The 16,072-nt window shown below is 40.8% G+C and overlaps 1 protein-coding gene across 3 annotated transcripts; it reads right to left on the reverse strand.

Annotated features, from left to right (window-relative positions):
- Nucleotides 1-93: 93 nt before the first annotated feature.
- SPG21 (SPG21 abhydrolase domain containing, maspardin) lies at nucleotides 94-15,349 on the reverse strand. 3 transcript variants are annotated; one of them, XM_089539217.1, is made up of 9 exons: nucleotides 15,232-15,349; nucleotides 11,050-11,141; nucleotides 5,179-5,340; nucleotides 4,202-4,282; nucleotides 2,752-2,897; nucleotides 2,174-2,282; nucleotides 1,878-1,985; nucleotides 1,313-1,453; nucleotides 94-788 (listed from the first exon to the last, which is right to left on the reverse strand). In XM_089539217.1, the coding sequence occupies exons 2-9, from the start codon at nucleotides 11,110-11,112 to the stop codon at nucleotides 660-662; spliced, it is 939 nt and encodes a 312-aa protein (XP_089395343.1). In that variant the 5' UTR covers nucleotides 11,113-11,141; nucleotides 15,232-15,349; the 3' UTR covers nucleotides 94-659. The 3 variants fall into 3 exon arrangements, with proteins under 3 accessions (XP_089395343.1, XP_089395342.1, XP_089395344.1); XM_089539216.1 differs by lacking the exon at nucleotides 15,232-15,349 and adding an exon at nucleotides 14,835-15,153; XM_089539218.1 differs by lacking the exon at nucleotides 15,232-15,349 and adding an exon at nucleotides 11,217-12,044.
- Nucleotides 15,350-16,072: the final 723 nt, after the last annotated feature.

Consider the following 16,072-nt stretch of genomic DNA (forward strand, 5'->3'; position numbering starts at 1 on the left):
TACAGGGCCAACTGTATGTAGCTATGAAAACAGGGTAGTCACCACATACATGTTTGTTGTTGGGCGCAAAAATACTTTTTTCCTCAGCTGAAATTTTATTCCAAAAGTTTATTTAGACAGCAAGGCAGTTTTACAAAAAGAAAATGCTCTGATAGCAAATGAAGTCAGTAAGTAGCAACAGTAAATAAAGAAAAGTAATACCCACATTGGCACTTCAACATAGTTTTAAAAACTAAATATTCAAATTATAAACCAACTTCCAGGCATACAGTTTGCTCATGATATACACACACACGCAGCCTCTCTCTGCCTGACTATATACACGCACACATACATATATGTATATATTAAAAAAGATTATTTTCCTTAAGAACACAATAGTGAAGGCTTTGGTAGCAAAAGTTTTCTTAGATTGTTTTAAATGAGTCTTCCAAAATTGCATCCTTAACCTCTTATCGTTTTAGAGTGTGATCTGAACAACTGCTTATCGCTGTATTCCATTTCATGAAAATCAGTCCAGCTTAGTTGAAGGATGCGGTTCTAACCAGTTTAGTAGTAGAGAAAAGGCAGGTTGGAAAGATGTGATTGTAAGGAAGGATTGTGCCCCCCAAAGGGCTAAAGATCCCTTCCTCCAATGATGTGAGACGCTAGTCCAAGAACTACAACTGCTCCGGCTCCTGCTCAGTGCTAACTTGGAGATTGGCTTTCTGGACTTCAAGTTCTTCGGCACTGACCATGGAAGGATCAATTGCAGCATATCTGGTACCATGGAACTGAAGTAAGTGAATCTGGGGAGAGATGAATGGGCATAAATAGTACTTCTTCCAGTAACAAATCCATAACATGATCAAAACAAGTATTTAACTGGGGGGTGGGACCAGTACCACAGAACCATTCTCACCTGCAGCTTCTTCTCTGCCATGGGTATTGTATCAAAGTGGTTCACCTTTCCCAAGTTACCTAAACTGATTCCCAGTCATTGAAAATGAAGGTAACTAGGCTGTGGTTGTGTGGATTGGTTGTTTCTGACTTCTAGCAATCCTATCATGGGGTTTTCTTAGCAAGATTTGGAGGTGCCAGAAAATCTGTTACCCATTACTTGGGCAGATGGGAGAAGCTATATGCTTAAATAAAACCTTTCTAGCAAGCCATTCATAGAAAGTCTTCCTACTCATTTTTCATATAACATGCCTCTCTCTTACAGCACAGCAGAGTGAGGGTTTTTGGTTTGTTTGTTTGTTTGTTTTAAAGAATACCACCCTGCTCTGCTCAGCTGGTAAATAACTGTGAACAAAACCACAGGTAGCCTTACTTGGATATAGAGATTTACTTCCGCACTTCTGCAGAGATAAGGGAAATTGCCCCCTGTCTTGAGATGGGCTCTCCTGGCATTGGGATACAGCTTATACATCTCTTCCTTGGCTTCAGTGGAAAGAGCACTCTGGTCAAAGACCTAGAAGACAGTCAAGTCAGTCAGTCAGTAGTGCTAACAACCATATTCTGCAATCAATAACATGATCTGCTGTGAAGTCTTTTCAGAAGCTTGACTATGCATCTCAGTGTGATACTAGAATATGGGGTCCTTGCACACAGGCATTGTTAGGGTTTTCTTCCTCAGGCTTCACTCCATGCAAGAAATGGACTGGAGTCCCCAAAATCTTATGCTGAAACATATAAAGGTGCTGCCAGATCTCCCCACCCCATCACACAGTAAGTTAGTAAAATACTTTTAAACACATACTGAATCACTCCACAGCTAATGGTGAGGAATGAAGGTGCTATCTAAAACTTGGTGGTTAGATGTGTGTCAGTGCAATGGGATTATCTTTCACACAACCAGTACACATAGTGCAAGGGCTAAATAAGAAATTACTTACATCCATGATAGTGACAGGGATGTCTCTGATTTTATGAGGTTCCACATAGGAATTTTGACAATTGAGGGTGAGTCTTGAAGCAAGTTCACTTTGGCCCAGGCTTTCCAGCTTTCAAGAATTCAAAATAAATAAAAATGTCAGAAGATTATGGATTTGGTTTGGTTTGAGACCAAACATACAGTAAGCTTAACTTCTTAAAATGCTTTTGCTTTGCTTGTCAACTGAAAAGGCTGACACGATTACACATTTAAAGAACCAGATGACACCATTACATATTAACATTTGCAAATTCTTACCCTATCCACCATGAAATCAATTCCATCAGCCATTTCAGGGTCCACAGGACCAGATGCAAAGTTTCCAAGTACAATTTTCTTCAGCATAAAGGCAGGCAGCAGCCAAAAGCTGAAAAGAAAGACAACTAATGGTAGTGTTGGTCTTCCCCAGGAAAAGGCAGGAATAGTCAGGCCAAACAAAATGCACAAAGCACTGTTTATGTTAAATGCTTGCACACATTCTGACAATGTTAAAAGCAATGTTACTTCTTAAACTTGATGCATTAATAAGATTGTGGAAGGTTTTGTTCTTTGTTCTTAAAAAGCAAGGAATACAGTACTGATGGATTCTCAAATCTAATTGTAAGCAGAGAAGTTCTTAATTAAGAAAACACAGCTTTGCAAAGATCAAACAGGATTTTTCTAATACAAGGCTCAAAAACAACATACAAGAAATGATTTGTGTTCATCTAACTTTACTTACTTTATTTACTGTGTAAATTTACAGCGCTTTATAAATAAAAGTTAATAATAAGTTAATAATACTTTCTTTGAAAAATAAAAAAGCCCAAACTAATTTGTTTTGGCTTTTATCTCACCTGTTTGCCGTCCATGTCTGGTTGAAAATGGAGGTATCACTGAAAGCATTGCAGAGAACCAGTGACTGGACTCTGGGAGATTTATGGGTGTATTCTGCAAATTTCTGAGCAAGGAATCCCCCCAAAGAAGCACCAAAGAGGTGAACCTAACGTTAAAAAAGTAAAGATGCCTTAGAAGAATATTCCCAATATCTAGCACTGTTCTATTACAATATTCCTCCTTATCGTCACATTTCACTTTCCATATTACATGACAGCTAAGCCACAATTATGACCACATTTCAGATGGAGATCAAGCCCAAGACTGCCTTGTGCAGCCTTCCCAAGGTGGCACCTTCCAAATGTGGAGTGCCACTCTCATAATCCACCAATGAAGGGAAAACCTGCCCTAATTGGGGTTCAAGAATCACAACATTAGTGAATTGAAGACAGCACTTTATTTAACAAGCCAGAGCCAGTCCAGATATCTGCAATAAATCTGCACTACAGCAAACATAAACCTTACTACTTATAGCAGTTTTGGAAAATTTACACAGTGACATCAAGCAGCATATAGCCAGTCACAGGAGAACACCAGATATATATTAGACAATCACAAAACAGGAGTCATTAATGGAAAATTATCAAGTGAGCACCAAGTAAAAACTATTTATGTTGAACCTTATCCTTACATGTCAGATTCTCATTGTTATTAGTAGAAAGTGCCAGTTAGTCAATGCTCTGGGATAATGTTTAATTTGCTTTTCCTTCCAATCACTAAAAGCTTCATATCTCTGCAACGTCAGAATACTTTCCCTTTACTTTGGTCTTATGGTCAACCTCTGATTTTTCCCTTCACCAGCCAGCTGGTTTCGGAGATTTTGGGGATACCATTCCCTCATATATGGAAGGTGCCAGCTTGGGAAAGACCAATCTAAGAACTCCTGGCAGATAATATCTGGAAACAATCCAATACCACTATAACATAAGGCATGTGTAAAGGAATACTCCTATATAAATTGATTTCCTCCTTCACTGTCTGACTTTGTCGCCAACAGTGAAATACAGTGGTCTCCACTGAAGTAAAGCAAATTCTCTTTGGCAAGAATGCATTTATTTTGAGTGTATAAACATTCTTGAAGACTTGAAATATATGAATTCTCTCAATAAACTAAAAAAACATCTTTAACACACAGTTGATGCAAGTCACAGTTAAACCATTTTAAAAACAAATATTTTGTCAAGACACCTGCTGCGCCAAAGAAGAGACAAAGTCTAGTTAAAAACAAAAGTAAATTCCTTCTTTGAAGTGGTCTCAAAAACAGCAACAAAATTAGTCTAAAGAGGGGAAATGTAACAGGAAAGATTTCCCCTTCGTTGGGGCAATTAATGTTATGCTTAATAAACTCTAGGCTTTTTACCTAACATTTTATTGTAAGAACAGGCTATTTGTCAATCTCAGGGCACTAACTTTATCCAGCTGTAGATGGTCTAATAGTTTTCTGAATCCATCGCAGAACTCAAAAATCTCCCAGTACACCGGATACTGCAGCTAAAAGTAATTGAAAAGGAGGGTTAAAAATGGGAAAGGACAGAAGTCTGAATACATGATTTTAGTTCCTTGCACTTTCAAGAATCTCTACTAACTCAGAGGATGGAAACGTTACACTTTTGGGATATACCTTCCAGAATCCCCCAGGCTCCATGGTTACTAGCCATATTTAGGAGATTCTAGGAGGTATAGTCCATAATAATAATAATAATTTCTCCAAACTTTGTATTAATTTGAAAACCCACTGGTGATTTTGAAGCAAAGAAGCCTTTGTACCTTAAATAGGGAAAACCCCGCTGGTTTCTGCAAAGTTGTCGCATGGTATAGTCCAAGCTCACCAGAAATCCTATTATTGTTAAATACTTTCATCTAATCTCTAACTAAGTACGTATTTCAGTGTTTAATTAGTGGCAACTTGTGCCTAAAATAGTTAAAAGGCAGCAAGAATGTTAAATACAGCGCAAAACCTGTTCCCATTCAAAAAGAGCATCCCAACGTACTCTAGAAGGGAGTTTGAAAACAAAGATAACCCACTGTACTTCATATTTTTATAAAGATCGTAAGCACCCATATTTGTATCCTAAATTGCCACAAAGTGTTAGGGATGGCACAAGAAGTTTTCCCTTTCTGCTGCAGAAGAATGATTCCCCACTAAATAAAACCTCCCCCCAAAGATACAGCAACCCGAACACTCTTAGCATTACTCTTCCAAGCAAAAACACATATAGGTATAGTAGACACACTAGAAAATACTACATGCAGCCTGCACAAGAGGCCCTAGGCAGAAATGCAGCTTGTTTCGCAGGGCTTTAAGAACATAAAAAAGCCAAATGTTTGTTTTGGCCTGGCATTTGTTCAAAGGCTGAGACATCCTGGACTGTGCCAAAGAGACTCACAGCAATGACTCTGTAACCCCATCCAGACAAGGCCAAAATCTGCTGGAAGAACACATCTGCCGTTCCGCTGACCGGTGGGAGGAATATGAGGGGGCATCGGATATTCCGGGGTCCTGCGTCGTACAGTGACCAAACTTTACTGTCGTCATCATCTACAATAATCTGTAAAATTCAAAGAAAGATACAAGTAGAAGCTCTTTAGCAATAGCTACTTTTAACAGACATAGGAGTATCTCTGCAAATACTATGAAAAGTATACTCCACGTGAATCAAATCTATGCTGCACTCTTGTCTCAGAGCAAATTTTATTAAAGCACAGAGGACACTGCTGTCCAAAACTCAGAAGTTATTTTTGGATTACAATTTCCAGAATCCCCTGGCTCTGAACTATGGGAGTTGCTGTCCAAAACAAACCTCCCCAGGCCTTGGATGTTCAAGGAAAGAACTCTCACTGGGTGGTTCTGAAGTAGTCCTTTCCATGCAGGCCTTTTTCTTGCGCCAGGTATGATACATTGTCCTTCCGAAGACTGTAGAACAGTGATGGCGAACCTATGGCACGTGTGCCAGAGGTGGCACTCAGAGCCCTCTCTGTGGGCACATGTGCCATCGCCTCAGAATAGAGTTTGCCACAGTTTCTTACTAGAAAGCCAGAGGGACATGGCACTTTGCAATAAATAAGTGGCTTTTGGTTTGCAGTTTGGGCACTCGGCCTCTAAAAGGTTCACCATCACTGCTGTAGAACCTTACAAAAGGTATACCAGTCTTTTATTAATGTTCAGATCATAGGTTATTTGCATTCAAAATCAATGGGTGCAATAAAAAAATATAACACATAATAAATCTCATATGGATCTAGAATATTAAAACACATGGAAAGTAAAGCGGAAGTCAGCTTGTAACTTCTAATATTCACTCCTCTCTGCACACATGTCAGTTGGCTGTGTGAAGCTGTGAAATATAATGGAAAGCCTTCTCTATAACTAAAGCCACATATCTAGCATGCCAATGCAAGGTAAGCCTCAAATAGCACACACAACACTTCTTAAGAACCTGTCTTGCAAAGCAGGAGATGAAATAATTGTATCTTGCAATGTTTCATTGGCTTCAAAAGTATTTAAGGAAATATCTTCCCCATTACAGCAACTACAGGATTACTACATCCCTCCAGCCGGTGTGTTGCTGTTGATCAAAGTACACTGCATTTCCAAAGTGGTCATGCGTCACCTAAACAGTTAATGTAATCAATTTAAGCCTCACATATTCCTCTTCTCTGGAAAAGAAAGGGGCGTATGGACATCAAACCATGTGAGCATCAAGGCAGTCTACTCTGGAACAAAACTGATTTAGAAAAGACAGAGATAAATACCAAACAAACAAGTCAGACTTTTTCTATGCTGCCAATAGTCCTCATCACCAAATCATGAGACTGAAAGCAAACTTGGGAGGCTGGCTTTTCATGGTTCAGCGGACAGAAATCTGAGGCCAATTTCCCTTTCTAGAACCTGTAGGCTGATAACAAAGTCACTCAGTAAGAAAACAAGTGATTCCTGTATGTAGACTCTGAGTACAGTCACTTCAGACACCTGAATGCTTCCATTAAGACAGCTGTGTGTCTGCACACTCAGCAGTAAACCCAAGTCTAATCAATCCTCTTCCTAACTGAATGTAGAAAGGATTTTGGCCCAAACTAATCCTGAAAGACTTTCATTCTGAAAAAAATTCAAAGAAAATGAAACATAATTTTCAAGAGAGGAATATTAAAAGAATATTGAAGAGAAATCTACATTACTCAGAGGTTAGAAATTCTACTCTTAGATTACATCTCCCAGAATCCCCCATCCAGCAAAAATCAATTTACAGATTCAGTCCCCAAACCTCATATACTGAATTCTGAAGTAAAGTAATGAGCAAGCCTTAGGTCAGGGACAAAAGTTCAATTAATTTCGATGGTTATATATTACCCCCATATTCTGCACATTAAAAAAAGGCTGAATTTATTCACTCAGTATAAAGTTTGTTGAACTTTCGTAGCTGGAAGCCATGGCAATGACTTGGTGCTTCCTCTGCTTCCGTAGTTTTAACGCTTCTGTTGACATTTAAAAGGAAAGCACCTCACAAATCCATTGCAATGTTAGCTAGGCATCTTCAGTTCACAGCAAGAGCTGCATTTGACAAAGCATTTGAAAGATCACATGCTGCTAGAAAAACTTGTAGTTTACCCAAAGGCAGAAGGGAGGGCTCTCAGCAGGGCTATGGGGCAGGAATCCAGCACTGGCCAGTCTCCATTTCAGTTTTCAGACACAGAAAACAGCTTTCAACCATTATCAGAATGAGAATCTTCTGCTGAGGTAGGTCTGCTAACCAGAAGCACTGGCCTCAGTTTGAAATCAAGGGACATCAACTTCTGCTCTTTCAAACTTTTTAAGTCACGGCAATGGCAAACCTGCGGTGAATAAATCCTGACAGATAAACCCTAAGTCATCAAAGATGAGAGTCAACTTGAAGGTACATAACAACAAGACACTTGAGATCCACCGTGGTGTAGCTATTTGAGCGTTGGACTAGGACTCAGAGACCATGGTTTATATCCCTGCTCAGCCGCGGAAATTTCCTGGGTGATTTTGGTATGTCATACTCGTTCTTATCCTCAGAAGGAGGCAATGGCAAATATCCTCTGAAAAAACCCCTAGGATAGGAATGCCATAGATCAGAGTTTACTTGAACCGACACAGCAAAATCTTACTTTGATTTTTATTGTCTATACTTTTCACATCGTCAAGTGAATGTCTACTCACTTGCCAAGGTTAAAGCTCACCACCTTACATGATGCAAAATTATTTTCCAGATACACTGGTGCTTAATGGTGTTCCCAATGTTCCAGGTTAAATGTCTGGCATCTCCAAAAGAACAAAATTCCTGCCTGAAACCCTGGAGAGATGCTGCCAGTCGTCAACAATGACAGTGAGACAGAGGAACCAATGGTCTGACTTCAGTATAAAGCAACTTATACATTGCTTTCTGTAGACACACTTCCATCCACAGCCGCATGTGAGGAAGATGGCTCAATGATTCAGTGTGGTCTGTACCACAAACAGAATAGTTAGAAGATATCCATATGTTTTGCAAGGCCCAGCCTATGAAAAAAATATTCTTTGTAAGGTATCTTTGTGATAATACTGGGAACCGCACAGTTTAGCCAATGCATTTGCAAGATGTTGTCGCCACCAGCAGCGTCTGAAAGGTGCCCTTAAGATACTACCTATTGAGACTCTCACATTGGAAGGCCTCCTTCCCACTCCCAAAAGGCATTTCTTTGCATTTCAGAGAAGGGATAAGCAACCCAGCTTTGGCGGGGAAACGCATACCAAGGAAACTATTTAGAAGTCTAAGAATAGATGCCTGGCTCAGGAAACCCTTACAGTTCCTTAAAACACAGGCCTGTTACAGACAGCCAAAATAAAGCTGCTTCGAGTCACAGTGGAGGTATGGTGTTTCAAAGATGCATGCGTACTAAGAGTTCAGAAGTCGCACCAAAGCCACGCTCCAGCCCTAAGGACTGGAGCGTGGCTTTGGTGCGGCTTCTGGACTCTTAGGACGCATACATCAGTGAAACACCATACCTCCACTGTGACTCGAAGCAGCTTTATTTTGGCTGACTGTAACAGGCCACAGTTCCTTAAAAAGAGGGGCACTCTCTCTTTCCATACATAATCAGCTTGCTTTTTTCACTAAATTTGCCCCACAGGTGTCCTCTAAAAATCCCACAATTGTGCTTGTGGTTATGTACCAATGCAAGTTTAACACTGACAGCCAGGTTTAATAGAAACCTGCACAGTTTGTGGCTTCAGTCTACAGGTTAGGAATTATCTAAAGAGTTAATGATTTTTAAAAGTCAAAAACACACACACACCAGAACTTGAGCCCAGTAAAACAAATACTCTTCTGCTTACGAAAGAGCATCACGGGATTGCTAGGGGATTTTTTTTGCAACTGGATGGCCAGTTAAAAAGTATGCCTCTTAAACAGAAATCACAGGGTGGGGATTTAGCATAGTAAAAAGCCTCCTGACTAGAAGGCAGCAGCTTAAATTTAATTGAAACATCAGAAGCATGAAGCTTCTACTTAGGCACAGCCAGACTATGAAGGGGACGCTGAATGCAGTAACACTTTTCTTCCTTCACACGCCTCAAATATTCAACCCAGATTCTGAGAAAACAGTTTACTGGTCAAGTAATCCTGTTGTGGCTGGAGCTGGAAACAAACAAGCAGCGACTGAACAGATGGGAGAGGTGGGAAATGGCACATGGGGCCGAGGAAGAAAATGTGTAGGGATTCCCAAGCTTCTCCCATGAGGACCAGATGCTTTTTAAAGTGCCAATGGAGGAAATTTTACACAGCATCAGAATTAAGTATCCAGGGTAACTGCCACTAATATGCTCCCTGATGCATCATGAAATTATGGGCAAATGAAAAAAAATGTATTCCCGCACACCAATGTGAGTAATCTGCCCTCCATAAATACACACGCTCCCCTTTTGCAACCCCCAAACACACTATTTACTTTGGCTTCTCTTTGTCCACTGACCAATATCAGAGGCAGGAGTGCAGCAAAGGGGTTTGTTAGAAACAAGCCCCCCTCCAAAAACAAAGCATGGTGCATATGCAAGATAGCAGCCACTTGGCTCAAATGTGGCCAGCGAATGCCAACTCTGCCACCACAGTGAACTCTTTTGCAAGAGAAAGTTGGCCCCGTGCTTTCCGCATGGCTGCTGTAGTCATTCAGCTGAGGAGGAATGATTTCTACTGTTGCAATTCTGGTAAATGAGGAACATCTCAAAAAGGGAAGAGTCATTCCACTCCCCTCCATTCATTTATTCATTTCCCACCTCCTCCTCCCCAAACCTGGGACTCAAGGCTATTTTACAAACCTCAAAACAGATACAGATACAAGTATACATCACACAAAAGTTAATACATAATTCAACTGGAAATAGAATTGAAACAATTACAAACACACCAGCCAGAAACAGTGTAGTATATGGATGAGGACCAGGGTTCAAATCCCTGCTCTGCCATGGAAACTCTGGCTCTGAGCAAGTGGCACTCTCTGTCTCAGAGGCAGGCAATGGCAAACTCCCTGTGAACAACCCTTGCCAAGAAAACCTTGTGAATGATTTACCTTAGGGTCACAAACAATAAAGCATGCCCATTAAGAAGAGGGGGAAAACCAACAAATATAGACAACACATTATTAAAGGCCTTTTTTTCAGCTCGAAGAAGCAACAGCCCTGCAGTTTCTTTTATTCATGCCCCAAACGAAAGACAAGTCCACGCCTGCCTTTTACGCCACCCTCTTTCTTTTTTTCTGTGGGTATCAGAATGTGCTGAAAGGCAGCATTGCTCAAAACAAAACGCAATACTGGGCTGCTGAATTGTAAATGAGCCTCATGCTTTTAATGGGAGCCATAGGACTCCCATCAGCTGGGATGAAGCTACACCAAGCTGCTTCCAGTATATGCTGAGAAAGGCCTACAGCTTCTAGTGCCACACCAGTCTCTATAAAGCCTTTGTGGGAGACGCATGATCACGCCATGACGATATTTATAGGTGTCAGGATTGGAGAAGAGAGCCAAACAGCCTGCTTTCAATCGTAAGAAGGAAGTAAACAATACACTCTAGAAAGAGGACTTTTTAATATCCTTAAAACCTCTGCATGACATGATTCTCCTACCTTCAAAGAGAGGACCATCCTTGCAAAATAAAGGAGGACAGACAGCCATTCAGCTGCAAAGTAAGCACAACCAGAAGCTTCCCGGCATATATGCCTAAACCATAGTTATGAGTTTGAAGAGAAATTAAGGTTGAACCTACCTTTTTAAGAGGAACTGTACTTCTGAACCAGTTATAGTCTGGAGAGATTTTAATCTCTCCCATGATGGTAATGGGCCCACAGTAAGGAAAACCTGAAACACAGGGAGATGTTTTAGACAAAGAGCACATGTTTAAGGTAAAAAACACAGAAGCATTCATATACGCACAACAGATTCCTTTGAGATGAAGGTGCTTTCGGTTCCTGTCAGCTGACTATTATTCTTTTTAGAACTGTGTTACTTTTGCTCAGTAAGAAATCATCAAGAAATGCAGGCAAGAGGATGAAGAAAGCAAACTGAAATGGAAGTATAAAAGGGGGAGCGATTTTAAAACAGGCAGTCTATCCTGAAAGTACAAAGTGGAAGGAAGAACAACTGTGCTTGCCTAGACAGGCAATGGAGCACGCTTTGGTTATGGTTACTTGTCAATGCCTGGCACAGAGCAAAATCAGTGCAACGAAAGAGCAAAACCTGCACATGAACTCAGCAACGTGTACATTAGACTTTACATGAGAAACGGAGCCATGAATCATGTACAATTCTACATGAACAAAGCTGCAGCAGAGCTTGGGTTCCTGAGAATGAACCCAAAACACCCCACTTGAAACATCAGAACTGCCTAGGATTATAAGAGCTTATTTAACACAGAAAAGGTGGTCTTTTGAAAGTCTCCAAAGCTGTGACCTTCTCATAGCCCCAGGTCCTTTTAATGCTTCTTTCCGAGTTAACCTTTGTTTAGAACTACCGCTCCAGACTCTGTAAATCAAGCAACACAGTGTGACTCCACAACAGCTTCTGAGCAAACTGTTCTTCCCACATTATTCTTTTCCAACATGGAAAAGCAGCCCATAAACCAATCATAGATGCTCATTATATGAGATACAGAACTTTCCGGACATAAATCTGGCTGAATAAACTGAACGTATGACTGAATATGTCTGTGCCTGGGGCCTAAATACCCTAAAAGCACAATATCCCATCTGAACCTGGAAGCTAAGCAGGGTCAGCCCTGCCATGGATGGGAGACCTCCGACAAACACCAGTTACAGTAGGTTATACTTCAGAGGACGGAACTGGTAGAACCACCTCTGAGTATTCCTCGCCTAAGAAAACCCTAAGACATTCATGGGGTCGCTTTAGATTTGACAGGCAATTTCAAGGGACGTACAAACACATACTTCCATCTCTTGCATACACACCATTGCCCTGACACTTCTAGCCTGGAAGGGCAAAAAGTTTGGCTTCCACCAAACGTTAAAGGAGAGAAATTGCCTTCCTAAACTTAAACCGATCCCACAAGTCTGTTCTGAGTTATGACTGGCAAGCAGATTTAGGCCAGAGTCCACAAAACAAGGCCAGAGATGTCTCTCTGGATGCAAAGCCTGCCTGCGAGACAAACACCGTTAGGGATATTTGACATGGAGTCCCCCTAAATACCCTAAAGGCACCAGATCCTATCTAATCTTGGAAGCTCAGCAGGGCCAGCCCTGGTTAGGACTTGGAAGGGAACCACCAACGAATACCAGGCGCTGGAGGCTCTATTTCAAGAAGAAGAAACTGGCAAAACCATCTCTGAGTATTCCTTGCCTAAGAAAACCCAATGACATTCATGGAGTTACCATAAATCCATAGGCAACGTGAAGGCACATATGTATGCACAGTCTATATATGTGAGCAGACACACATTCATGCATGCACAATTTATGGCAAACAAATACCTAGCTCAAAAATTTGGGCCTCCAACCTTAAAAAGAAAGAGGAAGCTTCCACTTAGATAACCAAAGGAAGCCAATTTCAAATGTTGTTTCTTTTCTCTGCAGTAATGATAGTCACCGTTCCCCCTTTTTGCCAGGTGTGACTTACTAATCCTGAAAACAACCTTAACTTTTGGAGACGCACGGTGTACAAACCGTGGCTGCTTCATCGCTCCCTGAAATCGGAGACTTTTGTTGACACGAGACAAACAGCATTATGTCGGACGATTTGTAGGACCGAGGCCATATCTATTTGGGAAGTCAGCCAGTATCTCAATTAAAAGCACCAAGGAGAGTGCAAACATCACCAGAAGTAAAGCTAGTTATGCTCAAATGGAAGCTGAAAAATACTAAGAGAAATGTTATTTAAAGCACAGACTTTAAAGGACTGCGTCTCCCTCCCTTGTCTCCGCAGCCCCAGCTTTGGTCATAAATCCTGTCATTACCTAAATATGAATGGAAACACAAACCTGTGGAGGTTTGTTCTTACAACTAAATGTGGGCTTTCTGGACCTTGTGTTAAAGGGATATCTCCAACTCTCCCTAACAAATGCATTGGCTTCCTTTACTCCAGCTTTCTGTTTATAGGTTCATTATAATTCTGAACTAATGTAAATCCAAAGGATTTGTGATTCATTTACGCACACATTCCATGCTCCCGCTCAAAGGAAGAAACCTGAAAGAGGAAATACCTTTGAGATGCTTCAGGAGAAATACTTCTGAGATGTTTGAGAATAGTGGGACGCTTTGCTCAGTACAGAATTATGGCAGTAAACTGAATCAGTACCAAAAAGGAACAAGCCCCAAACTCCTTTCCATCACATCCCCTTCTTTGCAATTCGGTGGAAGGGAGAATTACACCTGGATTCACAAAGGCCAACCTGTCTGTGCATTCGCCTTCAAGTCATGCCTCTTGACTTATGGGGACCCCATGAACCTTATAGGGTTTTCTTAGGCAAGGGATACTCACTCGGAGGGGGTTCTACCAATCCCTTCCTCTGAACTAGATGGTATCCGTTGGCAGTCTCCCATCCAACTACTAACCAGGGCTGGCCCCACTTCGTTTACAAGATCAGATGGGATCTGGTGCCTTCAGGTCATTTAGGCCTAAAGGCATTGGATCCTATCTGATCTCAGGAGCTAAGCAGGGCCAGCCCTGATCAGTACCTGGATGGGAAGCCATCGACGAACACCTGTGCTATGGGCTTTGTTTCATAGACCAAACAGAAAATAAAGTGCATAAAATGAATAAAGATACACATGGAAACAACTAAATGTATTGTCATCATTGTTATTATCATCATTTAGACAACAGGAGCTCAAGCGCAGCAAGGATCCTTGTTTCATCCTCACAACAGCCCAGCGAGGCAGGACAGGCCCAGAGAGTCAAAACCTTGCATTCGCTGTATTTATTTAAAATACTAATAAACATGTTTTTAATAAAATAAATAGGAAATTAATTTTTAAAAAAAACATGTATTTAATTGAAAGCCGTGGTTCGGATTTCTCTGCATTTACTGTATTTTTAAAAAATGAATAAAATGGGGATGGGGAGAAATATATATAATATATATAAAATATATACATATATAATATTACATATGTATATATATATATACACACACACACACACATACTATATATGTGTGTGTGTATATATTTATACATAATATTAAATATAATATAATACATATACACTATATATATATATATATATATATATAAAATATATAAATACATATTATATAGAGAGACACTATATATACATATATGTATAATATTTATGTTTTATATCTATATTTATGAATAGCCTGCTTTCTTTTCCTCAAAGAATCTGACATTATATTTAAATGAGTTTTGGTGGATAATTTTAATTAATATAAAATTATATATATTCCATGAGTTTTGGTGGATACTTTTACATTTTATTTTAAAATGTTATAATATATGTTAATATAAACCTATATTATCCATTCAATGAGGTTTTGGGTGGATGACTTGAACCCTTCTTTGGCTGCCCACCCATAAGCACCTGGAGGCGGGGAAAGCCCCATCCCTGAGCCTGCCAGGGCGAGGTGGCCTCTGAGCATGTCAAGAGTCCTCCTCATAGCTCTGCACCACTTTGGCTCACAACTCATTGAGGTCGAGGAGGAGGAGGAGGAGGAAGATGAGCATGAGGGCAGTGAAGGGCAGCAGGAAGTGGAGCTCTCGAGGGAGGAGGGCCAGGAGCAGCAGCACTATCAGCATCAGGCCCCAGAAGCAAGAGAGGGCCTCTCTTTCTCAGGGGACCCCACTCTTTCGCCGGCATCTTCCATTCCGCTTTTAGGGTCCCCCCGACCCAGGTTTTGGGGTCCCACGATCCCCTCCTAGCAAGCCCCCTCCATGAAACCAGCCCACGGCTTCTCTTCCCCTCCCTGCTTCTCCCTTACCAGGTTTCCCTCAGCCGCGGGGCAAGAGGCAGAGAGAGCCGCATCCGAAAGCACCCCTCTCCGCGCCCCCAGAATGGTATCTTCCGTCCCAACTGTCTCGCGGCGGCGTTCTTCTCAAAGCCCAGGGGGCGGGGACGAGCGGGAGGGAGCCACTGCGCACGCGCGCGCCGCCAAGTCACAAAGGGGGAAGGGGCGGGGCTTCTCTAAACAAGGAGGCGGGGCGACCGCGGAAGGAGGGAGGAGAATCAAGCCAGAGTCACGTGACGGCGTCACTCACGGACCCTCCCCGAGGCGCCCTAACTGCGCATGCGCAGAGGAGTCACTTTACTTTTATATATACAGTATATATATATACACACACACACACACACACACACACACACGTGTCAGGTTCTTCTGTGAGGAAAAGAAAACAGGATATTCATCATAAATAAATATAAATATATAAATATAATATATATGTCAGAATCTGTGAGAAAAAAAGCAGGATAGTCATCTTAAGTATATATACACACACACACATACACACATATATATTTATGTCAGTTTCTGTGAGGAAAAGAAAGGATGCTAATCATAAATATAAATATTATATATATATGTCAGATTCTGTGAGGAAATAAATACAAATATAAAATATAAATTTTATACATACATATATATATATATATATATATATATGATTCCGTGAGAAAAAGAAAGCAGGATATTCATCATAAATAAATATACATATAAAATAATATATATATATATATATATATATATATAATATTTCTCCCAGTCCCCATTTTATTTTGTTTTTTGAAAAGGAGGGAAAATATATATTTATTTGTTTTTTTAA

This window comes from Sceloporus occidentalis, unplaced genomic scaffold, assembly GCF_023333645.1.
Source record: "Sceloporus occidentalis isolate IW3139 unplaced genomic scaffold, rSceOcc1.0.p SCAF_9, whole genome shotgun sequence".
Classification (NCBI taxonomy): Eukaryota; Metazoa; Chordata; class Lepidosauria; order Squamata; family Phrynosomatidae; genus Sceloporus; species Sceloporus occidentalis.

What these genes read in the sequence shown, in the direction of transcription:
- SPG21 (XM_089539216.1), bottom strand. Translation starts at nt 14,940, where the DNA reads ATGAGTTGTGAGCCAAAGTGGTGCAGAGCTATGAGGAGGACTCTTGAC. An exon ending in GGGGTTACAGAGTCATTGCT is followed by an intron (nt 4,283 to 5,178) that starts GTGAGTCTCTTT and finishes AATTACTTTTAG; the next exon opens with CTGCAGTATCCGGTGTACTG. An exon ending in TTGATTTCATGGTGGATAGG is followed by an intron (nt 1,986 to 2,173) that starts GTAAGAATTTGC and finishes AATTCTTGAAAG; the next exon opens with CTGGAAAGCCTGGGCCAAAG.